The sequence below is a fragment of the Clavelina lepadiformis genome, chromosome 4, assembly GCF_947623445.1.
Source record: "Clavelina lepadiformis chromosome 4, kaClaLepa1.1, whole genome shotgun sequence".
In the NCBI taxonomy this organism is placed as follows: Eukaryota; Metazoa; Chordata; class Ascidiacea; order Aplousobranchia; family Clavelinidae; genus Clavelina; species Clavelina lepadiformis.
In genome coordinates, this window is record NC_135243.1 from 21,193,867 (window position 1) to 21,220,788 (window position 26,922).

The following is a 26,922-nucleotide window of genomic DNA, read 5'->3' on the forward strand; positions in this document are numbered from 1 at the left end:
ATTAAACCTGTCGGTTCGACGAAATGTATGAATTATATACACACTGTAACCTTATAAATTACATATGTTCTTTTTAAGTGAAGACATGCTTTAGAATGAAGAAGGGTAATCATCAGAGATATGTCAAGTGGTGATACAATCTCCCCAACACAGCAGTGCTTTTAACAACATCGAAATGGCACACTAACACCACAAGGGTTCAAGTAAGGATATAAGTTTTACTGCACTTATAATTTCAAATACAGTAACTGTAACATTCTCCAAGCCTAAGAGATGTTATTGTTTTCGTTCTTTTCAAATTGCAATTGTAGTAAGCCTATTTCCAAGCCCGTGTTTTGTGTCGTCATGATGATATGTATTTGGATTTTACCTCACATGTGTTACGAGATTGGCTGACATGGCAGACTGCTTAGTTTCAATTAAAAGTTCACTGAGTACAACTTTGTTAACCTTACCAGTAGAAATGTGGACCACGAACCACACGTGGAATGCACGACTAACACATCAGGACAAAAGGCGAGTAAACAGACCTTTAACAGTAGAGCGTTGGCATTGCCTCTCCAGACATTGTCTACACTCTACAGTAACACGGAGCCATAAATGTGTTCGAAATGTTCTGCTTACCATAAGCGTTTCTGATAAACTGAATGGTTGTCAACTCTTTGGCGCATTTGTTGTTATCGTTCAATAGTTTAGCAGATATTACAGTAGATGGCCTTTGCCATCAAACCCAAGTGATTGTCAATTTCGCAATGAGCTACAAACATGTCTTTGTCTTTTTAACCATTCAGTGACACGTTATTAAGAGTGCCTTTGTTAACGACGGGTTTGAGCCAGCATGAACCTACTGCAGTAATGGTTACTCGACCTTGTAACCTTTAAATGTGGCTCTAGGTGACGACATGATTGATAAGAGCTGTAGATGACTTGTACTCATTTTTCCTTTTTAGTGCCCTCGATCGCTCTGTCATCTTGTCTCTAATAGGCTTTTTATCAACTTCTTATTGCAGTTCCAGCATTTGTCGAATGATTTTTACAGTTAGAACGTTTTGTTTGGCCGTTTTTATGAGTTTGCTTGCACAAATTTTATTTGTAAAAAAAGATTTCTGTTGTCGCAGAACCCATTGTGATGTTCTTGAATAAACATTTGCTTACCGTAAGGCACGCCTTAAACTGGGCAACATTTTGCTATTCTCGTTGGACTTACAGCAGAATATATCTTCCTTATTTAAATTTCTTTTTATCGTCTTGCTTTATTCAACAAAATCTTCTACTTTTGATCCTATTGTTAACCGTAGCATAAAGTATCAAAAGTTTGAGGCCGTAGCAGTATTACGTCAGACACTAACACAAAGATCGTATACGTGGAACTGCGTCAATATTAGGAGTACTAGTAATATTGAGAGTAGGACGCAGAGACCAATTGAATGCAAGAATCTCTTCTCTTGATGACTAATTTAAACGCAATGTTTCCAGTAGTCTTTGGCCAATTGATTGCAGACGCTGCACTAAGACATTGGCATTAAACGCTGAAAAGCGTTGATTACAGAAATGACTCAAAATAAAGTTGGTGACAAGTATCTATACGACTGACCATGGTGAACTGTTGGTATTCCTTTATGGCTAAGCAACAACGACGTAACGTCCAAAAGATTTTGCAGCTTCCTGCATGTACTACACATTGGTTGCAACTACTTTACCAAGTAAACTTTATAAAGTAAACTCCATTTAAACCCTAACCATAGTGTAGTAGATTTAAATAGGTTTCAGTTCATCATGAGAATAATTCATAGGTAATTATAACCAGGAAAACTTCCACAAACATTTTTAAATAATGGCTTTTTCTAACCTATCAAAGATCTTTTTGTGACGCATGTGGTGAGTTATGGGTTATTATTACTTACAGGTTAGAGAACTTTCATTAAAAATCTTAACCTCAAAATATGTAGATAGTTTTACATCAAAATGCCGTTATTTGCAGAAAAATCGGTGATTGTGATTTATGTGAGAAATTGCCGAAATATCAATTACTCAGGTTCGATAAAAATAAATGGTTTTCAGCAAATTGACAAGAAAAAATATTAAATGTTGTCTTGGCAGCAAAATTAATGCACGAATAATGTCAAAAGCTTGCTTTGTGTTAAGAGTAACATTTTGTAATTTGTTTTAACTTAACCGTGGTTATTGATATCGATATATCGAAAAGTCATAAATCTCTTTGGGTTAAAGTTCGTAGTGGCTCTTTTATAAATTTTATACGCATTAATGCAACTTTCGCTCATTTTGAAGCTCTACCACCACCTCGGGGAAAAGTAAATGTAATAATTACGTCACAAGCTGTATACGTGCAATACGAAGTATACTGTATAACATATGTGAACTTTCTCCAGGAATTCATTGACATAAGTAGATGGTGGTAATGTTTTAGTCATCTTACAAAATTCTGCTAAAAGGTTAGAAACTAAAGTTACAAAGTGCATGAACTGCAAATAGCTGCCATTGCTTGCCCATGGCTATGTTGCTGGTAACGTCGAAGGCAATCAATAACACCAGAGAATTAATTCAATATAATTTCACATAGATAATAATAATCAATTAGTTTGCTTAGTTTAGATCATGACACTGCACTTGTAACTTTACATCTGTCTCAAGCTGACTTAATTTAAAAATTGGTGACCCCACAGACACATATTTCGTTTTGCATTAATATACGTAAAGGTACAAAGTCAACTTTAATTCTTAGTTAATGAGCTACAGTTTTTAGATTTGATTTCACCATAAAATTTCAACGACATGAAAGTTGCTGAAACATGTTCATTTAATAGGTTCTTTTGCTACTTTGTTTTCTTTCTTCTTACCTAGCACGAAAAAGTTTTTTCATTGTTTTATCCGATGGGTCACGTTTCTGAGCTTAGAAATCTTGCTAAAAAATGTTACTTTAGTTTTGCTTAAATTTGTCAGTTTTAACTCAAAATGATTTGGTGTGGTAGATTGGCAAGTCAGCTAACTCGACAGTTTGTGCCGTTAACTTTTGTTTATTTGCAGAACTTTAGCGCCACCACGGGGATATACGAACATATTTTATTTGCCACAACATGAAACTGTGTAATGGGATGTGGTGAAATAGGATGTCATAAAAGTGGTAATATCTTGCAATAACGAATTGCAAGGACACCCTGAAAAGTTTAAGATATGTTTAAAGACTAAAAGCCAGATGCAGATACTGATAGTAGTGTAAAGTCGCATTTCCATCGCTGTTTTTGTCGTAGAATCGAAAGCCGTCAGTGAGATGCTAAAAGGACAAATTGATTTTAATTTCATTTTGTACATTATTAGCGTAATTTTAAATATGAAAATTTAGTGACTTTGCAAATGTTTTGCTAAACACTGTAAACAACACGCAGTTTTACCGTGAAATTATTAAGCATACATGTCGTAATCTAACAAAAAAAAACGAAGAAGTCAAAATCAGTCACGATCGTGATATGATATGATATGTGAGAGGTAATGATCTGTCCCTGACCTTTAATGATATGCAGCAACCAACGAAGCCGTCAAAAGAAATCTTGTTGTTATTGCTATAACGACGGAGAATAATTCCCATGGCCTGGGGCGACAGATGGTAGCCTGTGCAGAAAAAACAAAACTTGAGTAAACTGTGAGTGGATAAACGAGTCTCTCAGGAAATATTTCTTTAAAAGAGCTATAACCATGCAAATGCACTCCTTTTGTATCAGTAAGAAACGGATGGCAAATTGCAAAGTTTTAAATAAACAACTCTAGCTAACAGTTATACTTGTATACATTTTTCAAAGATTTTTAGGGTTGGGGTTACTTCTAGTAAATGATACTACTACATCGTAGCTTTTCTGACATTTTTCACCAGCGACCACATATATTTCCGAAATAGAACTAGACGCTTTAATACGTACGCCTATTTTTTTCTATGCAAACTTGAGCATCGTGACGCAGCGATACAGACAAAAGGTTCATTGCTTAATCAGGTGCTTAACGTTATAAGAAGAGGATATAACGTTGAAAGAAGCGTCGATGGGTTTGCAACAAAGTTGTCCATCCGGCAAGCTTACCCAAGTCGATGAGAACGCGATGAAGTTCCGCTCCCTCCATCGTCCCGCTTCTATCGCGGTCATGTTGGACAAAAACGTTCTTCCAACCGTTCAAGCTGCGAAAAACTTCACAAAATTCTTCGAAGTTGATCTTGCTGTCGCGATTTCTATCCAACGTTACTGAAAAGAAGAAGCAAAGTGCGATGTAATAACTTTAATACTGGCGTGAAGAAATGCTTTCACTTGCTCATACTTATTAGCTTCTTAGCTCAACTATATTAGCTTGTTGTTGCAATAGAAGTTCGAAACAGAAGAGAACGTTATAACCAAGTCAATAGGGTTATTATACCGCATAGAATTCTAGTCGTTTCTTGACTGAAAGGTTGGTATATTCCGCTTATCTGGCTTTCTGTGAGGCCCCTTTGCATTTCCTCCACAGAAAGCCCATTGTCTTGGTCCCAGTTGACAGAGTCGTAAAGCCTCCTCATTATTGGATCCTCCTGTATTGAAAAAGCAATTCTTTGAGTTAACTGTTTAATAATTACTGTTAGATATATACAATATCCTGCCTCATTGAAATGGGTTTTATCGTGAATGTTTGCTGTTATACTGGTAGTTACTTTCATTTCAAGTTTCAACATGCTTTTAATGCAAACGTTTCTTGTGCGTTTTCTACTATAACATAACTATAACTTTTATCCAAAAACATCAGTTAGTTACTGTTAGTTATACCCAATATCTTGCCTCATTGAAATGGGTTTTACCGTGAATGTTTTCTGTTAGTAGTTACTACTGGTAGTTACTACTAGTACTAGTTACTAGTGTACTTACTTACTTACTTACGTACTTACTTACTACTAGTACTTACTACTAGTACTTACTACTAGTACTTACTACTAGTACTTACTACTGGTACTTACTACTAGTACTTACTACTAGTACTTACTACTAGTACTTACTACTAGTACTTACTACTAGTACTTACTACTACTAACTACTACTGGTAGTTACTGGTAGTTACTGGTAGTTACTACTGGTAGCTACTTTCACTTCAAGTGTCAACATGCTTTTAATGCAAACATTTCTTGTACGTTTTCTACTATAATATAACTATAACTTTTATCCAAAAACATCAATACAATATCTTAAACATTACCATCGCCATTGCTTTCTTGCAAAATCTTGTTCAGTATTGCTGGACTGAAGCGGGTCACAGTAAGTGTTAGGAACAACTGACCGATTAGATATGCTTGAATTATCAGCAAACGTTTTATACTGAAACGCGTGAATTGCAAACAAAACAGCTTTTTCAGCCATAACGTACGCTTAGGGCTGCAGTTACGTCAGATGAGCTGGAGCGGAACTACGTTTTGAGAAAATCGGAAACCGCGGTTTGGCAGGTTGTTGTTTTGCTATAATTTAAACAGTAGTCTTGTCGTTTGAAATTTACGAATTTTACCTTTATCTTTAAACCTTTTAAGAAAATTATATTTGTGCGTATGTGTTTCGATGGATAAATATATTTTACAAATGAATCGGTTAAATTTAAAACACTAAAATAGATTGTTACAAAATAAAGGCAAAGAAACGATGTTGTTAAAGGGGCTATAGTTAAAGACCCTAGCGCAGTGGTTCCCAACCTTTTTTGGTGTCGGGGCCGAATTTCAAACTTCAGAGTACGTATGGAGCCGCATGAAAACACTCAAGTAATTAGAACGAAAATTTTAAAGCATGAAATCATGTACCAACCAATAGCAACACTAACAAAAAAAATAAAACAAATCAATTTAATGTCCAACTTGGCATTGGCTTTGAGTTTTAACAACTTTGTCAAAGCGAGGCGCAATTGTGGTTTAGGATTCAGGAGGCGGTTTATGATTCACAATAAGTAGACGATGTACCATTCACAACAGTATAAAGTAGGCTACAAGGTGTAACTTTAAGAAGTAAAATGAAAAATTTGTAAACAATTTTGACCTAACGCTATAAATTTAGACCAATTTTTGACTTTTTTTGACAAGTCAAAAAATAATCGCCCTAATTATTACAAATAGATTTTTTTTTTTTTTGGGTATTTTCAGGGGTCATTGAGAGCCGCATTAAGAAAGCTACATTGGAGCCGCGGTTGGGAACCACTGCCCTAGCGTAACTGTGCGCTCAATGATACTTTATGATCCTTCCCCATGTAATGGTTAGTTGTGATAACCCTGTTTTAATTCCTTGAATTGGATTCCATACAATTAAGTTTAAGTTCTCATAACAAACAGCCTTACAAAATGCCAAGTGTTTAATTCAAGTTATTTTATTAATATCTAGAATCTAGATGACTGTTTATCAGTTTATTTTCAGTAATCCATTAACATAGTCTGGCCAGGCATTGCGAGCAGCATGACTGATATACGAAGAATAAGAAAAATACGAAGAATTCTGTACAAAAGCGTTTGATAAATACAGACAATTGGCGACGGTTTGGAGTGATTAATGCATTCGAGCATAGACCTGTGTTAAAGTCGTGTTTCCAACAGCACAACTTTGCGCAAAAAGTTGAGAATTTTTTTTGAAATTTCTTATCAACAAAACGCCCGGAAGGCGTGCTGTGACCAATTGCTGATGCCGGTATTTACTCTGCCAGGGAACACATAAACAAAACGCATGATCAAGAAAAAGGTGAGGTCGCGCTTTAAGTCTCTGCTTACAGTTTAAAACATTTACCTATTATACATTGAGCTATTACTGGTGTTGGAAACTCATAGAATCGACGAGAGTTTTAGGACGTTATAAGTATCTCAGGAAGACCATTTCTTGTTCAGTTCTTTTAATTAAAGTAACGATTGTTGGTTGAGTTAAAGTTATGACAGGAAGAAGAAAATTACAAAGACAACATTTCAGTGGTTTCTTTTTGTTCAAAGGAAACTATTTCCAGCTATTTAGTATCTATAAAATGTGTTATTTTGTCAAATACCTAACTTTACTGCTTGTTTATCCATTAATAATTAGCATTGGATTATCAAATTGCCAAGGTAAGTCGTGCAGTAAAAAAATTAATTTTAAAATGACAGCTAGTACGAAATATATACAAAAACAAGCAGGAAACACGAATTATATCCATACCTTATTCCAAAATATAGTAGTTGACAGATTCGTGAATTACCCCTGGTTGTTATTACAAATAGTGTAATTATTTCATTTTACAAATAGTAATTAATGCATTATAAAAGAGAAACTGGATTGGATCAAATCAAAAATGCCGTGTCGTGATGAAAGTGCTTTATGCATGAACGTTTGCACCAAGTTGTTTTATAATTTCAAAATCGCTACGCGAGTTTATGTTTGCTTGTGACGTAAAGAATTCGCCGTGGGCAAACTAAGTTTGACTTTGTAGGCGTGATTAGAAAAGCGTTTTTGTATCATTTTATTCATTTCGTATCGTTGAAAGAATGTTAAATTAAATTTAACGTTTTTATAGAATGAATGGAGAGACTGTGTAACACAGAATAGGATGTAACTGAAAATAATAGAAAATATTCTCTCCACCCTTTTCTTTTTATTCTGATTGTTCAAATACAGTACTTATGTTTAGCCTATATTGCTTAAACGAATTTTGGAAATAAGCTTTGTAAAGTGCAGCTGAGATTTAGCCACAAGCATTGGGAGTTTACAGTGCAAAAAATATCAGAGTTACAATTTCCGTTGTTTCAACAATATAGCTGTCAAGTTTCATAAACATACATAAAAACGAACTGGGTCTTTCAACGACACATTAAAATGTTTTCAATTAAATGACCTATAGCGGTACCATGTATAAGCATAATAATTAATAGAATATAGATAGTAGACAATATAACATCCTATAGCAGAGCTAATTAATCTTACACTGTATTTACTGTAGATATAACGGAGGTAACTTGTCAAACCAGAGGCATCGACCCACCTTTCGGACAGTCCAGCGCGGTTAGCTTTGAAGTTAACTGTCCAGCATCTTGTAGCAATTCTGTGGGAAATGTTTGGGGTGACGTCATATACACTGACGATTCGTCGATTTGTCGAGCAGCGATCCACGACGGGATCATTACAGGTTAAATGAGTTGCTGTTATAGCTCTGTTAACGTCAATATTTCAGTTAAAACGATTTGCATTTACGTATGAACGTTTGTTACGTATATTCATACCCATTGTTAAAGACATGTACATATATAAAATATATTTGTATATAGTGAAATTGCGAAATGGATATTTCAAATTGTAAACTCAAAATTTAAACTTTCTTTTCAGAGTCAACAGGAGGTAAGGTACGTTTCTTCTTCACAGATGGACAAAACTCTTACCGTGGAGTGCTAAGAAATTCTGTACAATCATCTTCCTATGGTTCTTGGCAAAAATCTATAAAGTTTACTCCTGGTATGTGACGTTAATTTCACAATTCGTCTTTATCTAATCCCTTTAATCGTCAACGCCATTATTTTAAATTATAAATAAACTCTTGGTATATCAAATGTAAACTCTTGGTTTTGAATTGGCAGTTCTACGTTAACAGAATTGAGTTAAAGTCACTTTATGAACTCATTTACCATAACTAAGTAGTTATCAATATTTCACTGAATGTTATCAAATATAAATACATTAGTTGCTGGTTAGACTGCTTCTTTTTAACCAGGAAAACTAGATCTTTTTTTGAAATCTTAGACCTATTTGGCTTCTTTCTGATCATGCAGACGCTGTAGACGTGACTTGCCAAACAAGAGGATACGATCAACCATTCGCCGATTTGAACTATGCTTTGTTTCTGGTCAACTGTCCATCATCTTGCAGCCATTCTGTGGGGAATGTTTGGGGTGACGTCATATACACTGACGATTCTTCGATTTGCCGTGCAGCGATCCACGACAGAAAAATTACTGGTGAAATGGTTTAAATTTAGACTTTTACAGTCATTTATCTATTGTATTTAAGCCTAAAAAATAAATACGGCTTACAGCTTGGCAAAATAAAACCATTAGCGTGGTGAGAAATGGTTATTTCAATTGGCCACAAGTCGTACACATAATTACCTTCGATTATGTTTTTACTACTTTTTCAACAAAGTTGATCAATTTATTTGTGAAAGTAACCGCCAAAATGTTCCTTGTAGATTCAGCTGGTGGACAGGTTAGTTTCCGCTTTGCTGATGGTCAAAGCGCATACAACGGTGTCCTGAAAAATTCTATACGGAGTTTTTCTTACGGACCATGGCGAAGATCCATGACTTTTTCTTCAAGTATGATTGTGTTAAGAAGAGTGAGGACATAAAATGAAACGTGTGGTTTTAAAATATTGTATATATGTTTGCCTCGTTGTCGGAATATGCATAATGTTTATGGGTTTTTCTTTGCCTTCGTTTAGCTGCAGTTTCAGGTGACTAATATCTCGTGACGCGACACCTTATCGAAAGACACTTTATCGAACGACACTTAATCGAACGACACTTTATCGAAAGACACTTAATCGAACGACACCTGATCGAAACGACACCTGATCGAAACGACAGTTGATCGAACGACACTTTATCGAACCGAAAGTTGATCAAACGACACTTTATCGAACCGACAGTTAATCAAAACGACAGTTGATCGAACGACACTTTATCGAACCGACAGTTCAAGCAAGATTTTTGCGTGTTTCTCAAACATTGAAACAATGGGTCATTGTGATGTTCAGCTATCTGTCCATGTTTGTTTGATAAAGTTGGATTTTGTAATTTTTGAGATATTGTGATATTTATATAATTTTGCTCTCTCTCCGCATTGAAACGTATTACTCATTTACGCACCAATAACTTGACTAACTATTCTTTTTCGTTCTCTTTTCACAGCGGGGGCGCGGCGTAACAAGAAGAATTTATAAAAATGTGTCACTTTTAGAAATACCTAATTTACACTAAATTCACTTTCTTTAGTTTTACAATTATGATGTATACAGGAAGCCAGATGATGTTTCTACTAACCTGTAATAATCTCATCAGTCTACGACGCATAGGTTTCTAGGTTACTCTCGTACTTAGTAATTCTCGTGCGTATTCTTGTGATATCTTATTAATATGTGGGCGGGCCGGCCGCCATGCGAAATCGAACACTTTATGATACAAATATAAAATATAGATATAAAATATAAATCGTCAACTTTATGATATATACATCACAATTCATTAATGCACACCATTACAAAGACCGCACATCACAATGGCTCATTGTTTCAATGTTTGAGAAACACGCAAAAATCTTGCTTGAACTGTCGGTTCGATAAAGTGTCGTTCGATCAACTGTCGTTTTGATTAACTGTCGGTTCGATAAAGTGTCGTTCGATCAGCTGTCGTTTCGATAAAGTGTCGTTCGATCAACTGTCGGCTCGATTAACTGTCGTTCGATAAAGTGTCTTTCGATCAGCTGTCGTTTCGATCAGGTGTCGTTCGATAAAGTGTCTTTCGATAAAGTGTCTTTCGATAAGGTGTCGTAGTACCCTAATATCTACTGTACAGTTTTAGTGAATGCCGACAAAACATAAAGGATATAGGCATATTTAAATATAAAACACTTTACTTTTATGGATAAGGTTGCCAAGCATACAAGCGGTACAGCCAAACACCATTGTTTTGAAATTTAAAGAGATTTCTTAAACAATCTTTTTTACACAGACCTAACTTACCAAGCTTATCTCGACAAAAATTATCAATAAGTGTTTATTACGTACGGCTCACATTGCTTCAGCCAGTTTCTCAGTTTCAATTTGTAACACACCTAAGGCGGTGGCACGTGACAAATCGCCGTTGTTTTTTTATTATAACTCCGATATAATTTGACTCCTCAGAACTTGGTGTTCGTCAGTGTCACAGGTGTGTAAACTAAAACACAACTGTAGGTTACTTGGCGATGCAAGACGGTGTGATTTTTATCATTGGTGCATCGACACCTTTTCTTCTCATCAAAATGCATCAAAATCCTCACAGAAATCTTCACTGCAACATGCGAAATAACTGGCCAGGACTCTTTGTTTGCCGGCCTCACCGAGTACGTTGTTCGTTGTCCAGTGAATTGTCAGAATGACTTTTCCCCGGTATGGGGTGACATCGTTTATACACAGTCCTCGTCAGTCTGTCGCTCCGCGGTACACAACTCTCAAATAAACCGTAAGTCGAATGCATGCCGTCGACCACTTTGTACACTTAATGCGTGTTATCTCTTCAGGTTTATTTTGTAAATATATGAACAGTTTGTGAGTTTACTTTTTTTTTATTTCCACTTTCTTGCAGCCGCCGAAGGTGGGTTTGTGCGTGTTTACAAGTATCCCGGGCAACATTATTATCCTGAACACACCAGCGAATATATTCCCTCTTCACCACATGGGCCTTACGCTGGTTCATTTGCATTCAACTCATCAATCAGAAGTAACATGCTGTATTTGTATGATCAAATTACCTGCAGGAAACGTACATTTTTTGTTTTGTCACATAAAAATAAACACATTTTGTTTTGGTTATCAAACATGAGTTTGTATATATGCATTTCATAGCAAAGGATACTTTTACTATATAGGGAGTGAACTTAATAAATACATAATCTTCAGCCACACCGGACGTGACGTGTAACACCAAAGCGAGAGACTCGTCCTTCGCTAAATCAAGCGAAACCATGTTTGATGTATTTTGTCCTTCATCTTGCGTTGGCTCTTCTGGAATCGTTTGGGGTAATATTGTATACACTGAAAATTCGTCCATTTGTCGTGCTGCGATTCATGACGGAAAAGTCACCGGTAAACCTTGATTTAAAAATAGTTTTTAGATTGTGAAAGTTTAGTTTCCTTCTTAGCATAAGTGTATAATAAAATGATAAAAACGCAAATCTTAAACTAAAAATATGTTACCCTTTGTTCCAAAATATCTTCACCGACTAATGAGCAATTAACAATAATAACTAAGCAGCAATAAATTACATCTAAATCCATCTTTACAGATTCAGGCGGAAGGGTGAGATTCTACAAATACAAAGGTCAAAACTCCTACGCCAGTGTGCTGAGAAATTCTGTGCAAAGCACCGCTCAAGGAGCTTTTGCAAATTCCATAGCTTTCATTCCACGTGAGTCCACTTATTTGAGAAAAATTTTATTTTTGTTTTGTATTTATTTATTTTTTTGTTTTATAGTTTTATCTATTGTTATAGTTATTATTTTTTTAATACTTATATTTATTTCTAGACTTTTGGAATAATTTATTTATTTCTGTCTTGGAAAACTTTCGTTATGTTTATGGGTTTTACCAAGAAAAAGCTACTTAAAAAATAACTGATACAAATGAAAAATAATTTAAGAGTTAGTTCATCGAATAAATTATAAAAATCATGAAATCATATGTAAGAAATCATGTAAAAAATCAAACTTTTTATTTATTTTTCAGCTTATCATTTAGCTACTCTGCCTCCACATATTGGATGAAGGGTTCCACGACAATTAACCGTGGGAAATTGACCGCGAACAAACTCACCGGGGACAACTGACCAGGGAACAACTGACCGTGACGTAAATTTACCTAGAACCAACTGACCTTAAATCATATTATCACTTAAATCATATAATTTGAATAAACAACAATGCTAATTTGCGTAAAAAATAAAAATAAATGCGTAGCGGTTGATTTGCGTCGCCGGCCAATTTGTTGCCGGTCAGTTAACCACGACCAATTGTCGCCGGTGAATTTGTTCACGGTCAATTGACGTGATCCCTGGATGAAGAGATGTCAATAATTCTACATTACACATCGCCTGTATTCTTAAAAGGAGTATAATCCACAATTAATTATAAAGAAGTTATGTCATATAAATGGACTATGATTAATGTAACATGTTTGTAAATTGTAACATATATAATCTAGGTCTTTGAAAGTAGTTTTGAAATTTTGTATCGTGACTTTATTACTAATTTAGGCCGCATAATACTTTTGAGAAGCTTTATACTATTAAGAAGAATAAAACCAAGAGAAAATAAAACGATGTTTAGCAAATATCATTTTATACGATACAAGACTGTCCAAACGATTAACTGAATGTCTAGGAGTTTTCTATTTACGAGAAAGCGTACTTGCATAATTATGCTGTGAGATTTGCTTCTAAGTAAAAATACGCTTTTCTTGCCTTGGTCTTTTTTTGGGGAAAGGGTTTGTAAAGGCCAAAAGTTATTTTAAGTCAGCAGCAAGTGTCAAATGCAGGATCAACATCGGATTATTTAAATTACGTTTTACGCGAACTCTATCTTTATCGTATCTGTCCAGAGTATCTATATAGCTATGTAGAGTATCATACAACAAAAACAGGAAAATCGCCAAAATGGTTTCAACTATTGTTTAGCCTTTGAGGAACGAAATCTGAATTTAACTTCATGGCTGCGCAGGAGAGTACATTTTATACGTTTTTTAAAGAAGTTTTACTTTTTGTTAGAAAATTAACATTGTTTTCATCTTTAATTGTTCGCCATTTAAAATCTTTCCAAGTTCGTAATCCTTAATATGCCCCAGGAAGGGCCTAAACCAAAGACTACTGCTCTGCTCGGGGAATCTGTCCAACAGCATTATAGAGCAACGTTCATATCCATGTGAAATGGACAAAGCACCATTGATATTACATAGTTCGCGTTCATTACATTCATATCCATTCATAGTTCATTACATATTACACCGCTCGAGTTTTAAATTGAGCACTAGTTCATAAATGTTTTATACTGATTTAGTACTGATTACTGAGATTTTAGTACCCAATCCTCTAAAGTTACTAAGTCTGGAAACAGAAGAAAGTTAAAGTTGAAAAGAAACAAAAAAGATATTTTCACTTCACTCAGTAAACAACGTAATTGAATTGATAGCTCTCATCGGTTCTGGCCATCTTTACGGTTTGCTAGGGTAAAAATTCCAAAAGGTTTTTAATCTGCTCCAGGTCAAGTGTATTACCGAACTGTAGGTAATAAAAGGCCACGAAAAGATTCGATTTAAATCCAGCTAAGAAACATCTTTAAAGATCAGGTAGTAGACAACAGATATGACTGACGGGATTTTGATAATCTATTTTGTTTATTTCATTGGTGTTCGCCTTCTTACACAACTGGATTATCACTTTCCTTATGTAAGATTAACTGTTTCTTTTTTAGGTTTTGGTAAGTGTTACTGCAACGTGTAAGCAAGCAAACTGTGTGTAGCTTAAAGTTATTTTAACAGGATAATTTTAGTTATTTAATTTTTTTCTATCTGTTTCTTTGTTTGTTCGTCCTTCTGTTTCTCAGCTGCTGCACTTCCCGGCCTAAAACTTAAATTAAACACTTTGGTATGTGTTCTCAACGATAAACAGCTTGTAAATTATATCAATTGTTTAATTTCAAACTGGCAAGATTACAGCACAACGAAAAATATGGTTACATTTATTATTCAGCATGACTGATAAAAGCTCAACTCTTTTGGGCCATCAAGCTTTTTTAGAGTTTAACTTTTTATGATTTGTCGTATTTCTTTTTATGCAATTCATCAGCTATAATCTACAGAAAAACATGAAATAGGCGGTTATACTGCGTTTCAAAATCGTTTTTGCTGTTTTGGTTATTCAATAAATAATAATGGTTGTACACGGCGTTTCAAAATTACCCAAGATAAATTGGAAGCTATGGTCTTTTACGTATACAAGCATAGGAAGATATTTTCTTTCAAAACATTATTAAGCGTTCTTTGAGGTGTTAAAGCTTGAAGTGATTGGGCTGGGCAGCTAAAAGCAAAAATATTAGAGCTAGGAGCTATCTTTCAAAGTTGTTGGTTCTCGTCAACACAATTCTTAGTCGCCACTGGAGATAAGATAGAAAAAACACGGTCTAATCGAATGAATAATTCAATAACGGCGTGTGGTACAACACATCAATAAAGAGCTTTAATTTCAAAGCTATATTTCATCGTATATAGAAGCGGAAAATTTGACTTGCCAAACAAGAGGATACAATCAACCATTTGGTCATGGAAACTATCATTTTTATCTGGTCAACTGTCCACCGTTTTGCAGAAATTCTGTGGGGAATGTTTGGGGTGATGTCATTTACACCGACGATTTGTCGATTTGTCGAGCAGCGATCCACGACGGGTTGATTACAGGTAAAACAGTTTGATTTTAAGATTTTACACGTTTATGTTTTTCATTACAGTGTTGCTTAAGAAATACAGCACAGTTTATTAAAAATGAAAACACCAATTCTAAAAGGAATAGGCTTAGTGTAATGCCTACCTGAAATTTAACAAGTCTGTTTGAGAAAGAAAACGTCAAAACCATCCTTGTTATAGACGCAGCTGGTGGAAATGTTGGTATTCGTTTTGTTGATGGCCAAAATTCCTACTACGACGTTCTAAAAAATTCCGTTCAAAGCTTGTCTCATGGTAATTGGCGAAGATCCATGACTTTCATTTCAACAACATTCATTTAAAGAAAAGTGATCGCAAAAGATGAAACAAGTCCAGCGTAACGTTTACTCTAACTTTGAAATAATAAATTCCTTTTAGCTTTTATTGCGTTCTCCATTTACACACTATTGAATCGTGTCTTGTTGGCTATTTACAAACTAACTAGATTTTTGTTAAAGAAAAGTATACCAGTATTAAGAGCAGCACTATATTATTCAAGATAAGTTGAAATATGTATTTTGTTAATGTATTGTATTTATAATATACAATACTGTACGTTTTCAGTAAACATAGTTAACCCGTGATAAGTATATTATTTTCTTGTTTAGCGTATAAATTCAGTGCATTAGGTTCAAAGAAAGAAAGTTGTTGGCTTCTGACTGTTTCCACTTTGTGCATGTATTTACTAAATTTACTGGTATTCCTTACATAGATGCAATTTCCTGTTTCATCTATGAGTGTGGACGTATATCCGTTTTCTATGTGAAAGCGTTCACGTTTATTAAATTTTTCTTTAGTCTAAAGCAGTAAATTTCAGAACTCGTTTTGCTCACACAACTTTATTTTTGCGTTTAAACACGTCTTAAATTTATATTTCTAAGAAACCCAGTCTATTGAATAATGCATTAGACCGCTTTAGTCTTTTGATAGATTATGACAATGTGTTTAATCAACGAAGAATCAATATAATCAAAATGATTCAATATCAAACGTGTGCTTTATTGGTGACAAGACATCCAGATAAATATATCACGACATGCAAGCTTTTATTGACACAAAAACGTGAAAGCACTAAGCATGATGCCATTTCTGCATTGTATGTAATAAGCTTGTAACTTGTATCATTTTATAGATTTAAACTGAAACGGAATATAAATGTGCATATAATAATAATGATAAATCATAAAATTTTGTAACAAACTTGCTTTACTGAAAAAAAGGCTAGAAACTTCAAACTCTCCCACTGAAATAACTCTAATCATTTTTTATTTTGAGACTGCTAATTATTCTTATTCTGAATTAAGTTGAGACAATTCAATTTCGTTCTTGGAATATGCAATCTTTTTCTTGTATCGTTTCCCATAAACAATCATAACCGCAAACACTATTGACATCGTTATTGCCATACCTACATACAGATTTACAAAAATTGATGACATATAAATACGCTTTATCTTTATTTAGTAAGTCTAAGCATACACAAATCAATATCATGTTTTAGCAGATGATCTCAGAATGACTTGACAACTTACCCAAGCTAAAATACACCAAATCAAACGGTTTATTTTGGAAAATCACGGCTCCTACAGGTACCATGCTCATTGAACCGATGCTGTTTCCTAGGTTTACTATAAAGATGTATTTTCCTGCGACAAAATATAAACGTGTCCTGCACAAAGATTTCACACATCATGCACACCCATTACATATATACTGTTAAAAGGACACTGCGGATATATGTTAAAGGGACATGTACAATTTATTGAACAGAAAAGACCAAACTTACTCTAAAGCTAATTTGAAATTGTTCACCGCACCTGATATATTAGCCAGTTGAGAAATCCAGGATACCATAGCCGGGTAAAGAGGGGACGAACAGAACCCATACAGGAAAGTTGTAACCCACCAAATTGTTGGCACCCACTCTCCAAAGATGGCCATTATTGCCTGGCCACGTGCAACAGATAACGACGTTGTAATAAATACAGACAAATGATAATATCATTATACATATTACAGTGAATATTTCTTTTTGTAATTTTTGTGAATCGACATTGTAAGAAGCTATATTGCAATTAATACATTACCTACCAAGGTCAAAACGGTCCCGGTCAAAAACATCATAATGACTTTTCCAGGTTTAACGTAATTTGCAAGAGGTACAGCAACCAAACGACCAAGACCGTATCCACCCCAGAACACGGAGTTGTTTATACTGGCATCGGAAACCTGCAGTTACGGAATAGCATATACCACTATATTTGCTATATAGCCATGTTTTCCCAACAACTTTCTACTTTTGTGACCTTGAAGTTCCACATTAAATGGACTTAGCCACCGTGCATACCGAGAAATGAAGCTTGGAGCAGACGGATATTGCGAAAATGTGCGCTATGTAGGGATGCTCGCCGCCAATCAGGAAGAAGTAAAATAAAGTGATTAAAGCGAGAAGACCAAAGATGTTTCTGACAGGTTCTTCGGGTCTTTCTTCGGTTAATGTAAGTGTTTCTTCTAAGCATATAATTGGATTGAAAACACATACGTAAGACACAGTGATAATAGGTAAGCAACTTAATGCAAATATAAATTACTATAATTAATTATAATTACTTTTAAAAAAGCAAAATATACGTATGCACTTTTATAAAACAAAACTATAATTACGACATAGTTATCTCAAACATTAAATTCTGGAAACTCTAGTTTTAAGAGACGATTTTCTTTGACTTTCAAATTTATACTTCTTCAAAGTTGCTTTAATTTCTTCGTGGCATTCAAAGCAGCCAATACAAAAAGAAATATGGAAACAATCACTGCAAAGGTTCCAAAAAGGAAATAAACGTAGACAGTAGGATTTAGACCGGTGTCAATTGACACTGACGTCCTTAAAAAGCAAATTGAGTGAGAGGTTACTGTTTGACTTCAAACAAAAGTAGTAGTAGTAGCACTTTTAATTTTGCGCAAAATATTCTACACAAAATATAACTTCATTAAAGATATCTGCTGTAATGCAGGTTATTCTACAAGCTAATTTCAGACTGTCAGATTTTGTCTTCAACCATAAATATAGATTAAATAATCAACTATACATTTGGTTATACCATATACAAGTTTATTTAACAAATAATGTTATTTACAGAGTGCTGTTGTATTGAAACTCTTCAGTTGATGTATTGCTTCTGGATGTCGTGGACTCCAAATGCGATGAAAACGAAACGGTTTTGGGGCATTTGGCATCGGCATCTTTAATGAAACTTGCCATTTCCAGGAAGGGCTTGGCTGAATTTTGCACAAAAACTATCATTATTCGGACTGTTTTCAGTTAAAATTTTCATTTTCCACTATTTTTGCCGAAAAAAGGACTTACCTATCATAGGAGCAATAAAGGCACCAATAGTAAAAGCAAAATGATATCCTTGTATAAGACTTCGAGATCTTTCCTCTCCCCAAATATTTAACAGCAGACCTTGCCCAGCTGCAAAATTGAAATTAATGTGCTGCATTTCTTACAAGGACAGGTATTTGTGAATTTAAGGTTCTTAAATCCTTTTTTTTAAATATATTTTATTTATATATTACATCTTTTTCTGCAACAACACATTTTTTATTCTATTTCGGTTACAACAATTGAAAAAATATGGAATTAAGGAACATTGGGAACGAGTGTTTACTTCTATATCTCATAAATATTTGAGCAATTGAAATCAATTTTTTTTTCATGAAAAAAACTATACAAAAGGAAACAAACAATATAGAGTGTTTCCGTTGTGAAACAAATGCTTTATGTGTTATTGACAAAGTAATTTTGCGTAATAACCTTTCCTGCATTTTGTTGCAGCTAACAATCATTCTAAACTTCACTTAATTTTTGTAGTGATTCATAGGTCTCATGACGTGTCACACGTAGAGTATAGCTAGGAAAAACGAAGCACTTCTTTCAAAAAGAATAGTTCTTCATAAGTAAATAGCTAAATGTATTAAGTAAATAGTAAATTGTAATATATACTGTATATATTATCAAAGCAAAAAACAAAACTTCTCTATTTGGGACCAAAATTCTCTATATGTAAAGAATACAATGTACTGCACTATAGTAAACCTATTTAAGAAAACCAGCGAAAACAGAGCAGTTACAATACCAGCATCAATGTATCCGTACACTAAACCACACAGAGTGACAAGGGCGTACAACCACCAGATTGACTTCACCAATGGTATGAAGAACATGAAAGCTCCGCAAAGAAAATCGGCAATTCCTTTGGTAAAATTTACATTAAGCTACAAGTAGTACTTAGAAATTGTCCACTAGAACGCCTATGAAAGAGCTAATGTTTGATCAATGCAGCCTTACCTAGAGTTAACATAGGACGATGATGTCTTAAACTGTATCCAACAGCAAATGACCCAAACATAAAACCGAGTGATTTCCCGGTAAACATTGGAGATACGGAAGCCACTTCGCTGTCCACATTATCAGCAAGAAACAGAAGAGTCGGTGACAATATTGACAGGAACAAACCCTTTAAAAACAAAATATTTTTGAAAGATTTTGATTCAATACGAAACAGGTCATTTTGTCGGTGTACTGACACTTAATCACGCGACACTTAATCACGCGACACTTAATCACCGACACATAATCACTAGGACATTTAATCACGTGACTTGGATACTTAATCACGCGAGATTTAATCACGCGACACATAATCACTTGGATGTCGGAAAAGCGTGAGGAAAATTCAGTAATTCAAGCTCGTGTGCATCTCTCTGTGGGGATGGCGATGTGGATTGCTTTTAAGGTTGGCCTAAAGCCAAAGGATATTAGTCTTTCTTTTAGAACTCCCCGACAATTGTCTTTGACTCCGTTGCGCCGGCTTTCTCTATAATGTTTCTTTAAATCAACACCGGCTTCATAAAGACATTATTCTATTGTCACCGAAGCTCTTGACCAAAGTACCATCAAAACGTTACACCGTAAAATACAATGCTACTTGAAACCGTGTCAGAGCGTCTGTTTTGGAGGGAATTGAAAAAGACATTCAAATGCAACGTGCAACGTTTCTGCAAGGAATTGCTGGTACTCAACCTTCTATTCCAATGCGGTGCAAGGCACTGAAACTGCGCGTGCAAAACACAGTTGACCGTTATCTGTCAATCGAGATTTTAGTCTATCTTCGTGCAGTTGCTTACATTTCCCATGCATAACATTGCTGTAAATTGTAAATGTAAATAAACATTGTAAATGTGTGATTAAATGTCGCGTGATTAAATGTCCTAGTGATTATGTGTCACGTGATTAAGTGTCGCGTGATTAAATGTCCTAGTGATTATGTGTCGGTGATTAAGCGTCGCGTGATTAAGTGTCACCAAACCCATTTTGTCAAAACAATGTTTATATTACGTTAATTAACTTTCAGCATACACAAAGTTATCCCAGTTTTACCCAAAATCTTTCACTGGATAAATTGGAACTTTATTAATATAAGCAAGTTTTGATAAAAAGTAGGTTATACGTATGTAGCTATCGTGAATAAGTTGTATTTTAATTAAATTAATTTTAATTAAAATTTACCTGACTGATTCGCACCAAATATATGGCTGCAAGAAATAGATAAGAATATTTGGCTTCTGACTGGGTACCCGCACGAGTTTTGCAGACTTTACCTACACAAATGAATGCGATATGTTAAATGTAGGAATTAATAAACCAAAAAATTAAAGTTTGGCTTCTTTCTTTACCTTCGTGGCTGGTCATAATATGTCAGCAGTAAATCTCATCTCCTTCAGTAAGAAATGCAATTTGATTGGTTGATAGATTACAAGCAATGGTCGATTTAGGTAACAGATATAGGTTAACAATGGGTTATGGCAGATTGCTGTTTATAGTAATGCCAAAATAAAACTACCCTTTGAAAAAGAAAAGGAAACCAACGTATGTTAATTGGTGACGTTGTGTAATTAATACGTCACTTTCGTCCTTACTCTCGCTGTCTGAAATGTCAAGCTTTCTGAAAACATATTTTGTAGAATAAGCTTAAAACCGAATTATAAGCTTACTTATGCGCATAGGCCTGGTATATTCACAACGTTATAAATCGAATTTTCCCCACTGACAAAGCATTGGTATGTATTGATTTTGATTAGAGATATTCAGGGTCAATAAAGTTAATCGTTTTGTGTAAAAGTCAATTTTTTCCGATTTAGGTCAAGTTTTAGTTGGGTCAGGTTACGATTTTGCGCTGGAGTTTGTACTCAATTTGTTGCAAAATATTTTTTCTATTTTTACGTTTGTATTTGTGGCTTCCATAGTTCTTTTAATATTATGTTGAAAAAAAAACAATAACACTATTTTTTGAATAAATGATGTTTCTTTATTAATTGATTAATGAATAAAGTAGTTGTGATTTAAAATTACCTGGATCCTCGCGGAGGTAATCGCAGTGACAGTTTTATTAGATACCACTTTGACATTGATGGTGTTAAAGTGACCGGTGAAGTGAAGTACACGAATAACATAGAGTCTTCGGTTGTCTTTGCTGGAAAAATGCTGCCACACTATTTATTGATGTTGTAATAATGGAACTATCTTAGATAAATAATACAAGTGGGGTATATTATTTTACCTGTATATAGCGGTATTTATTAAATGGTTGTGGTGTAAGTATCCAGTTAAAATATCAACGCTGCCACCTTTAACCCTGTAGATTTATATTTTATTATTTGCCCATCTTTTGTAAAGTAAAATCTACTATACCTGTAATAGTTCCCATTTCGTTTGCAAACTTGCAAAAACTTGATGCTTTTAACATGTATTAATTTTAATGCTATTTTTCCAATTAGGTTATTTACCATTCTTGAAAACTGACTTGATGGAGTCCTGTGAAAACTTTATTTGCTCTGGATTGACAACGGTAAACGTCACCATTTTAAATTCTATTTAAAACTTATGCAATGACTCCTGCACGTAGCATTCAACATCGTAGCAACAAAAAATCGGCAAGAGAACAAAAGAGAATTGGATATTTTCCAATATTTACTTTGTTAACTTTCGTACGCATATGTAATCATACACACATATGTTTTACATGGATGGCTTTTGTTATTTGTTCTATTACGTTGTTTGCTCTTTTGCCCTATGTACGCCAAATGACTTCTGGCCAATTTCTTGTTACCACTAGACTTGCAGCGTTATCTTTCACAACAAACTTCACTGTTGCTGAAACGAAGTTTTGAGAGCTTTGACAGCTGAAATATTTTATACAAACATTTTATTTCCTTCAACACTGGCTTCTCCTGAATGATACAGAACTCTGATAAACCCAATTATTCTATTGACGTATTGTGTAACGCACCATGCTAATACATTACTCACGGTCAAATCAACCAACATTTGCAATGCTACGTACACTTTTAATACCATCACATTGTTTTGAAGCTTATCTGGTGTCGAAGACTGCTTTGTGATGTTTAAAGTTGAACTAAGCCTTTTTGTATACGTTTGACGTTAATTATTAACTGCATCTGTTTCTTTGCTATTAACTTTTCGTTAGCTTGAGTGTATAACGAGCGGTTACGAGAGAGATATTTTAAAAATTAATAGAAAATGTTATCACGACCCTTTACGCATTTTGTAACATATATTGTAGGGATGCATGAGTCACGTGAACATATGTTTATTTGTTTGTGTGTTAATATTATATAGTTTAGAAGTGACGAAAAGTTCGATATATCTTGCAGCAGTGGCATAGTTTCATAAACGGTTCCGTTTATTAAACTAGGTCAAATATTTTGTCTACATAAGGCGCACTGCCGAGGCGAATATTTACATTTTGTCACAAATGTCCCTTCTGGGGCAATAGCATTGTGGTTTATTAGTGTTACTATAACTTTGTGCCTGTTCGTCACTGCAGTGGTTAATTTCAAGGACAATTTGCTGTTGATATGTAATGCTGTGTTTTAAAGTCGTACCGCTCATCCAAATTAGTAGACACTTTGCCTCATGATGATGATAGAGTTCAGTTTTATCATACGCTTAGAGTTATAGCATATATTAAACAACTATGTACTTAAAAGTTAAAAAATGATAGCTAGTGTGCATGCATTTAATTTAAAGTCACTATTTCTCAGTTTTTCGGATGAAATTGGAGCTGTGTCAATGATTTCCTATACACGTATTAGCTTACTAGTTTAAAATTCGAAATGTCAAATTAGAACATTTAATTTCAACTTCAAATGTACATTCACTGAAGCACACAGCCTTCTTTTTTTTCTAAGAGAGCTTCTCTTTCTTCCTCGCTGAGGAAATGCGAATTAATCTCTTGTCTCTGTGCATTCCACCATGCTGTAGCAAAAAAAAAAAAAAACAATTTAAGTGGATATTCATAACAAAAAGACTTTAAAGTAGCAAAACATTGAGCAATAACATTCTTATTGACAATTTGGTCGTTGGTCTGCATTGCCAGCTTTTCTCCATAACATAGTATGTACTGAATCAGAATGCCGACAAAATCTCTTTTTATATGCTAATTGCAATTTAATAAGTTTTAACTGCTGTTATTAGTGTTAGCAGTTATGGTACTGATATTTACTTGTCTTGTGTATGATTCGTGCTGGTGTGCATGGCCTATACATCTTATAATTAACTAACAAAACTAAAGTACTGTCTTAACACTATTCTAACCAGGCTCGCGAGTTTACTAAAAAACTAGGTGTGGCCGACCCCGCACACACATTTTCAATCGTTAATTACTAGAAAACTATACGTCGTAGACTGATCGGATTTTGACAGGTTAGTAGAAAAATCATCTGGCTTCCTGTATACATCATAATTGTAAAACTAAAGAAAGTGAATTTAGTGTAAATTAAGTATTTCTAAAAGTGACACATTTCTAGAAATTCTTCTTGTTATGCCGCGTCCCCGCTGTGCGGAAAACCAGCTGACCGCGAGAAGAGAACGAAAGAGAATAGTTAGTCGAGTTATTGGTGCGTAAATGAGTAATACGCTTCAATGCGGAGAGCAGAGCAAAGCAGAGGAAAATTATGAAAATATCGCAATATCTTAAAAATTACAAAATCCAACTTTATCAAACAAACATGGACAGATAGCTGAACATTTTTTAGGAAAAGTCACCAAATTTCAAGTTTCTACAGCAAACAATGCAACTGTACGCCACGTTTTGCTATGACAGTGTGCGGGAGAAGCCAAGCCTAGTTAGAATAGGGTTAAAAGACAGTGCCTAACCAAATGTCTCTTCCTGTCAATAACGTATATGCAGGCTCAACATTTTCATTGTTTGACACTTACCCGGAAATTCTATTTGACATCCAGCAGGGCAGCTGCAATGGGGGTATGTAATCCCTCTGACTGCAACATGACAACCCTCGCAATTAGTGGTAAACTTTTTGCTGTCGGTCGAGTTTTCATCAGAGAGTTTCACATTGATTCTTGGCAATTTTCCCATCAATTGCAAAACACGAAAAACGTACAACCTCCTGTTATCTAGACTAAAATTTTAACAAGAGTTTATATTTTGAAGCCTACGACGTTATCGCCGCTTCAAATATAAACACTTTTTTGTGTGACAATTACAAATATAAACATAGCACGTAAGCAATTTGTTTTTTAATAAACTTGACAGAAACTTGACTTGGCTCATACCTCCAGTATGCTCCATGTTTTTTCACTACATTAATGCGATCAATGTCGGAAGCAGTGAACTTTCCTGCTGCTATTTTTAAGATTGTAAGATTAACATCTTCCCCGTCTTGGAACCTTCTGGAAATGGTGTTCTGTGAAAATTTTATATCTCCTGGAGAAAGATCCTTGAATTGTGACAAATATGATGCAATTCCACCTCCGATTGCCAGAGCTGCAGCTCCCAGGAGAATGCCAATTTCCGCTGCGTCGTTTCGTCCACTGTTGGTCGACGATGCGTGTGACGTACGAGGTATTGAGATTCCTGCATTCTGAGTTTATTTTAATGCAATTTGATAAATTACAACCATAAGTTTATCACCATAAGTTTATCTAAAAATTTCGAAACTTTTTACCCAAGCAGCAAGCGATGTTGAGTATACAATGTAGGTCCAACACCGCTTCAAAAATCGAAAATAGTTTATTCTGTTTTTATGCTAATTTTTTTCTCCTTTAAATGACTTATTCAATAAACAACTAACGTTCCATGAGCGGTTGCTATATGATTTCTCATCGCTGTCCTTCTCGTCTTCGCTTTCGCTGTCTGAAATATCTCCCATGTATGTTATTTCGTTGATCTGCGCACCACCGCTTTGCGCAACATCTGTTATACCTGATTTTCAATAAATAAAGGTGAAAGAACTGGATTATATTTTTGATCAATTTAAGTTTTGTAACTTCAATTTCTATATATCATGTTTTTCTTTCCATTACTACATAGTTAGCACCCTACGAGTTCACCTCTCGTAGCCCAGTTTTCCTATTTTAAATTTGGCTAAAGATTCTGTTGATTTGATTCAGCGTTACCTTCTGTGCCTATGTGGCCGCAATCACAATTGCAGTGCTTGAATGTGACGTCAACATTCCTCAGGTTCACGTGACATCCCCCGTTTTTCGTTGTGTATCGTCGCGACATTAAGTGATTATTGTAGTCAATCATTCTGACTTCGATGGTGTCCAAGCAACCCATGCGTTTTAACACACGAAAAACATACAGTCTTCGGTTGTCAATGCTACAGAAAGAGTCCTAAACTGATATGATGCATGTGTAGTGGACTTTAATAACCAAAATCCTACTGTACTTTATAGTATTTTCATAAAATAGTTTCATATTTTTAATATTTCATTTTTGTTTACTCGATAATTTGTAGGTAACCACTTGGGCTGTTTCAAAAGTGCACAACCCGTGTAAAGGAGACTTTTATCACTCACGCCACATTAAACCCATATTCTCTACGAAAACGCTTAACTGAGTAAAGATAGAGTCAAGGTTACACGAGTATTTACTCTAATACTGTACTGTAATTAGCATTTAAATTAGTCTGGGTGAATGCAAAGGTTTACAGAAACGCCATTATCTTGCTGCGTTTCAAAATAAGTTAGCACTTAAACCTATGTAAATAACACTGTCAACCAATATTTCTTTAGGAGAAAAATAATTAAAGTTGATTTTGTTGTTGTAACTATATCCAAATAATGACTTTTATAGCCCTAATAAAAGCATTTGTAGGCTTTTGCACTTCGAACCGTCATACTCAACTAAATCATCATACTCAAGTAGCAAATCAAGTCATTTGGCATATAAGACTTGAGTCAAGTGAAGTCAATTATTATCTGGACTACCTGACTATGAGGAAGTGAAAAGGTCCTTTCTGTCGACAAGAAACGTTTAGATCAAGTCAAGTCAAGGCTTTGCAAAAAGTGTCAGTTACTGACTTTAGTCGTAGCAACCCTGGTCCTAACGTACCTAAAGTAAAACAATCAGCCCACTTACCTGTAGTAAAACCCATTCTTTGTATAAACGCGGATCATGCTAATGTCTTCAACGTCAGTGGCCTTTCTTGCTATTTGTTGAATGAGGTCATTCACGGATCCATCGCCGTTTTTAAAACTTGCTTTGATGGAGTTTTGCGTAAATTTTATATGATTTGGATTGATAAACGCCATTCTTATAAACTCATACCGTATATATATGCCTTAGCTGCAAAAAGGAA

The 26,922-nt window shown here is 34.8% G+C and overlaps 5 protein-coding genes across 8 annotated transcripts; 1 reads left to right on the forward strand and 4 right to left on the reverse strand.

The window, feature by feature from the left end:
* Window positions 1-3,067: 3,067 nt before the first annotated feature.
* Window positions 3,068-5,383, reverse strand: LOC143452110 (grancalcin-like). Its single transcript, XM_076952956.1, has 5 exons — window positions 5,224-5,383; window positions 4,417-4,567; window positions 4,089-4,247; window positions 3,524-3,627; window positions 3,068-3,292 (listed from the first exon to the last, which is right to left on the reverse strand). The coding sequence occupies exons 1-5, from the start codon at window positions 5,230-5,232 to the stop codon at window positions 3,197-3,199; spliced, it is 519 nt and encodes a 172-aa protein (XP_076809071.1). The 5' UTR covers window positions 5,233-5,383; the 3' UTR covers window positions 3,068-3,196.
* A 1,596-nt stretch (window positions 5,384-6,979) lies between these two features.
* On the forward strand, window positions 6,980-13,588 carry LOC143453138 (uncharacterized). Its single transcript, XM_076954301.1, has 11 exons — window positions 6,980-7,087; window positions 7,957-8,142; window positions 8,340-8,465; window positions 8,780-8,965; window positions 9,196-9,321; window positions 11,047-11,226; window positions 11,350-11,484; window positions 11,664-11,849; window positions 12,050-12,172; window positions 12,490-12,520; window positions 12,815-13,588. The coding sequence occupies exons 1-11, from the start codon at window positions 7,009-7,011 to the stop codon at window positions 12,819-12,821; spliced, it is 1,365 nt and encodes a 454-aa protein (XP_076810416.1). The 5' UTR covers window positions 6,980-7,008; the 3' UTR covers window positions 12,822-13,588.
* A 2,484-nt stretch (window positions 13,589-16,072) lies between these two features.
* On the reverse strand, window positions 16,073-17,903 carry LOC143453034 (sodium-dependent glucose transporter 1A-like). Its single transcript, XM_076954185.1, has 6 exons — window positions 17,899-17,903; window positions 17,582-17,804; window positions 17,326-17,463; window positions 17,052-17,181; window positions 16,767-16,880; window positions 16,073-16,642 (listed from the first exon to the last, which is right to left on the reverse strand). Exons 1-6 carry the CDS (start codon window positions 17,901-17,903, stop codon window positions 16,524-16,526), a joined length of 729 nt encoding a protein of 242 aa, XP_076810300.1. The 3' UTR covers window positions 16,073-16,523.
* On the reverse strand, window positions 17,619-21,195 carry LOC143452093 (sodium-dependent glucose transporter 1-like). 2 transcript variants are annotated; one of them, XM_076952933.1, is made up of 8 exons: window positions 20,974-21,192; window positions 20,807-20,898; window positions 19,586-19,754; window positions 19,374-19,490; window positions 18,602-18,709; window positions 18,372-18,513; window positions 17,976-18,118; window positions 17,619-17,745 (listed from the first exon to the last, which is right to left on the reverse strand). In XM_076952933.1, exons 1-7 carry the CDS (start codon window positions 20,987-20,989, stop codon window positions 17,980-17,982), a joined length of 783 nt encoding a protein of 260 aa, XP_076809048.1. In that variant the 5' UTR covers window positions 20,990-21,192; the 3' UTR covers window positions 17,619-17,745; window positions 17,976-17,979. The 2 variants fall into 2 exon arrangements, with proteins under 2 accessions (XP_076809048.1, XP_076809049.1); XM_076952934.1 differs by having other exon boundaries at window positions 17,642-17,742; window positions 20,974-21,195.
* A 2,127-nt stretch (window positions 21,196-23,322) lies between these two features.
* LOC143453268 (uncharacterized) lies at window positions 23,323-26,922 on the reverse strand. Of its 3 annotated transcripts, XM_076954536.1 has the most exons (7): window positions 26,703-26,922; window positions 25,736-25,941; window positions 25,411-25,541; window positions 24,893-25,200; window positions 24,539-24,738; window positions 23,473-23,575; window positions 23,323-23,397 (listed from the first exon to the last, which is right to left on the reverse strand). In XM_076954536.1, the coding sequence occupies exons 1-6, from the start codon at window positions 26,873-26,875 to the stop codon at window positions 23,475-23,477; spliced, it is 1,119 nt and encodes a 372-aa protein (XP_076810651.1). In that variant the 5' UTR covers window positions 26,876-26,922; the 3' UTR covers window positions 23,323-23,397; window positions 23,473-23,474. The 3 variants fall into 3 exon arrangements, with proteins under 3 accessions (XP_076810651.1, XP_076810650.1, XP_076810652.1); XM_076954535.1 differs by having other exon boundaries at window positions 23,323-23,575; XM_076954537.1 differs by lacking the exon at window positions 26,703-26,922 and adding an exon at window positions 26,066-26,689 and having other exon boundaries at window positions 23,323-23,575.

Coding starts and splice junctions, on each gene's coding strand:
- LOC143452110 (XM_076952956.1), bottom strand. Junction 4,248..4,416: donor AACGACTAGAATTCTATGCG/GTATAATAACCC, acceptor TCTTCTTTTCAG/TAACGTTGGATAGAAATCGC. Junction 3,628..4,088: donor TCGCGTTCTCATCGACTTGG/GTAAGCTTGCCG, acceptor TTTTCTGCACAG/GCTACCATCTGTCGCCCCAG.
- LOC143453138 (XM_076954301.1), top strand. CDS start 7,009: ATGTGTTATTTTGTCAAATACCTAACTTTACTGCTTGTTTATCCATTA. Junction 11,227..11,349: donor ACACAACTCTCAAATAAACC/GTAAGTCGAATG, acceptor ACTTTCTTGCAG/CCGCCGAAGGTGGGTTTGTG. Junction 11,850..12,049: donor TCATGACGGAAAAGTCACCG/GTAAACCTTGAT, acceptor CCATCTTTACAG/ATTCAGGCGGAAGGGTGAGA.
- LOC143453034 (XM_076954185.1), bottom strand. Junction 17,464..17,581: donor GCTCCAAGCTTCATTTCTCG/GTATGCACGGTG, acceptor CCGTAACTGCAG/GTTTCCGATGCCAGTATAAA. Junction 16,881..17,051: donor TCAACTGGCTAATATATCAG/GTGCGGTGAACA, acceptor ATTTTGTCGCAG/GAAAATACATCTTTATAGTA.
- LOC143452093 (XM_076952933.1), bottom strand. Junction 19,755..20,806: donor ATTTGGTGCGAATCAGTCAG/GTAAATTTTAAT, acceptor TTGTTTTTAAAG/GGTTTGTTCCTGTCAATATT. Junction 19,491..19,585: donor TCGTCCTATGTTAACTCTAG/GTAAGGCTGCAT, acceptor ATTTTACCAAAG/GAATTGCCGATTTTCTTTGC.
- LOC143453268 (XM_076954536.1), bottom strand. CDS start 26,875: ATGGCGTTTATCAATCCAAATCATATAAAATTTACGCAAAACTCCATC. Junction 25,542..25,735: donor CGGCCACATAGGCACAGAAG/GTAACGCTGAAT, acceptor ATTGAAAATCAG/GTATAACAGATGTTGCGCAA. Junction 23,576..24,538: donor ATGTCAAATAGAATTTCCGG/GTAAGTGTCAAA, acceptor TTTTTGCTACAG/CATGGTGGAATGCACAGAGA.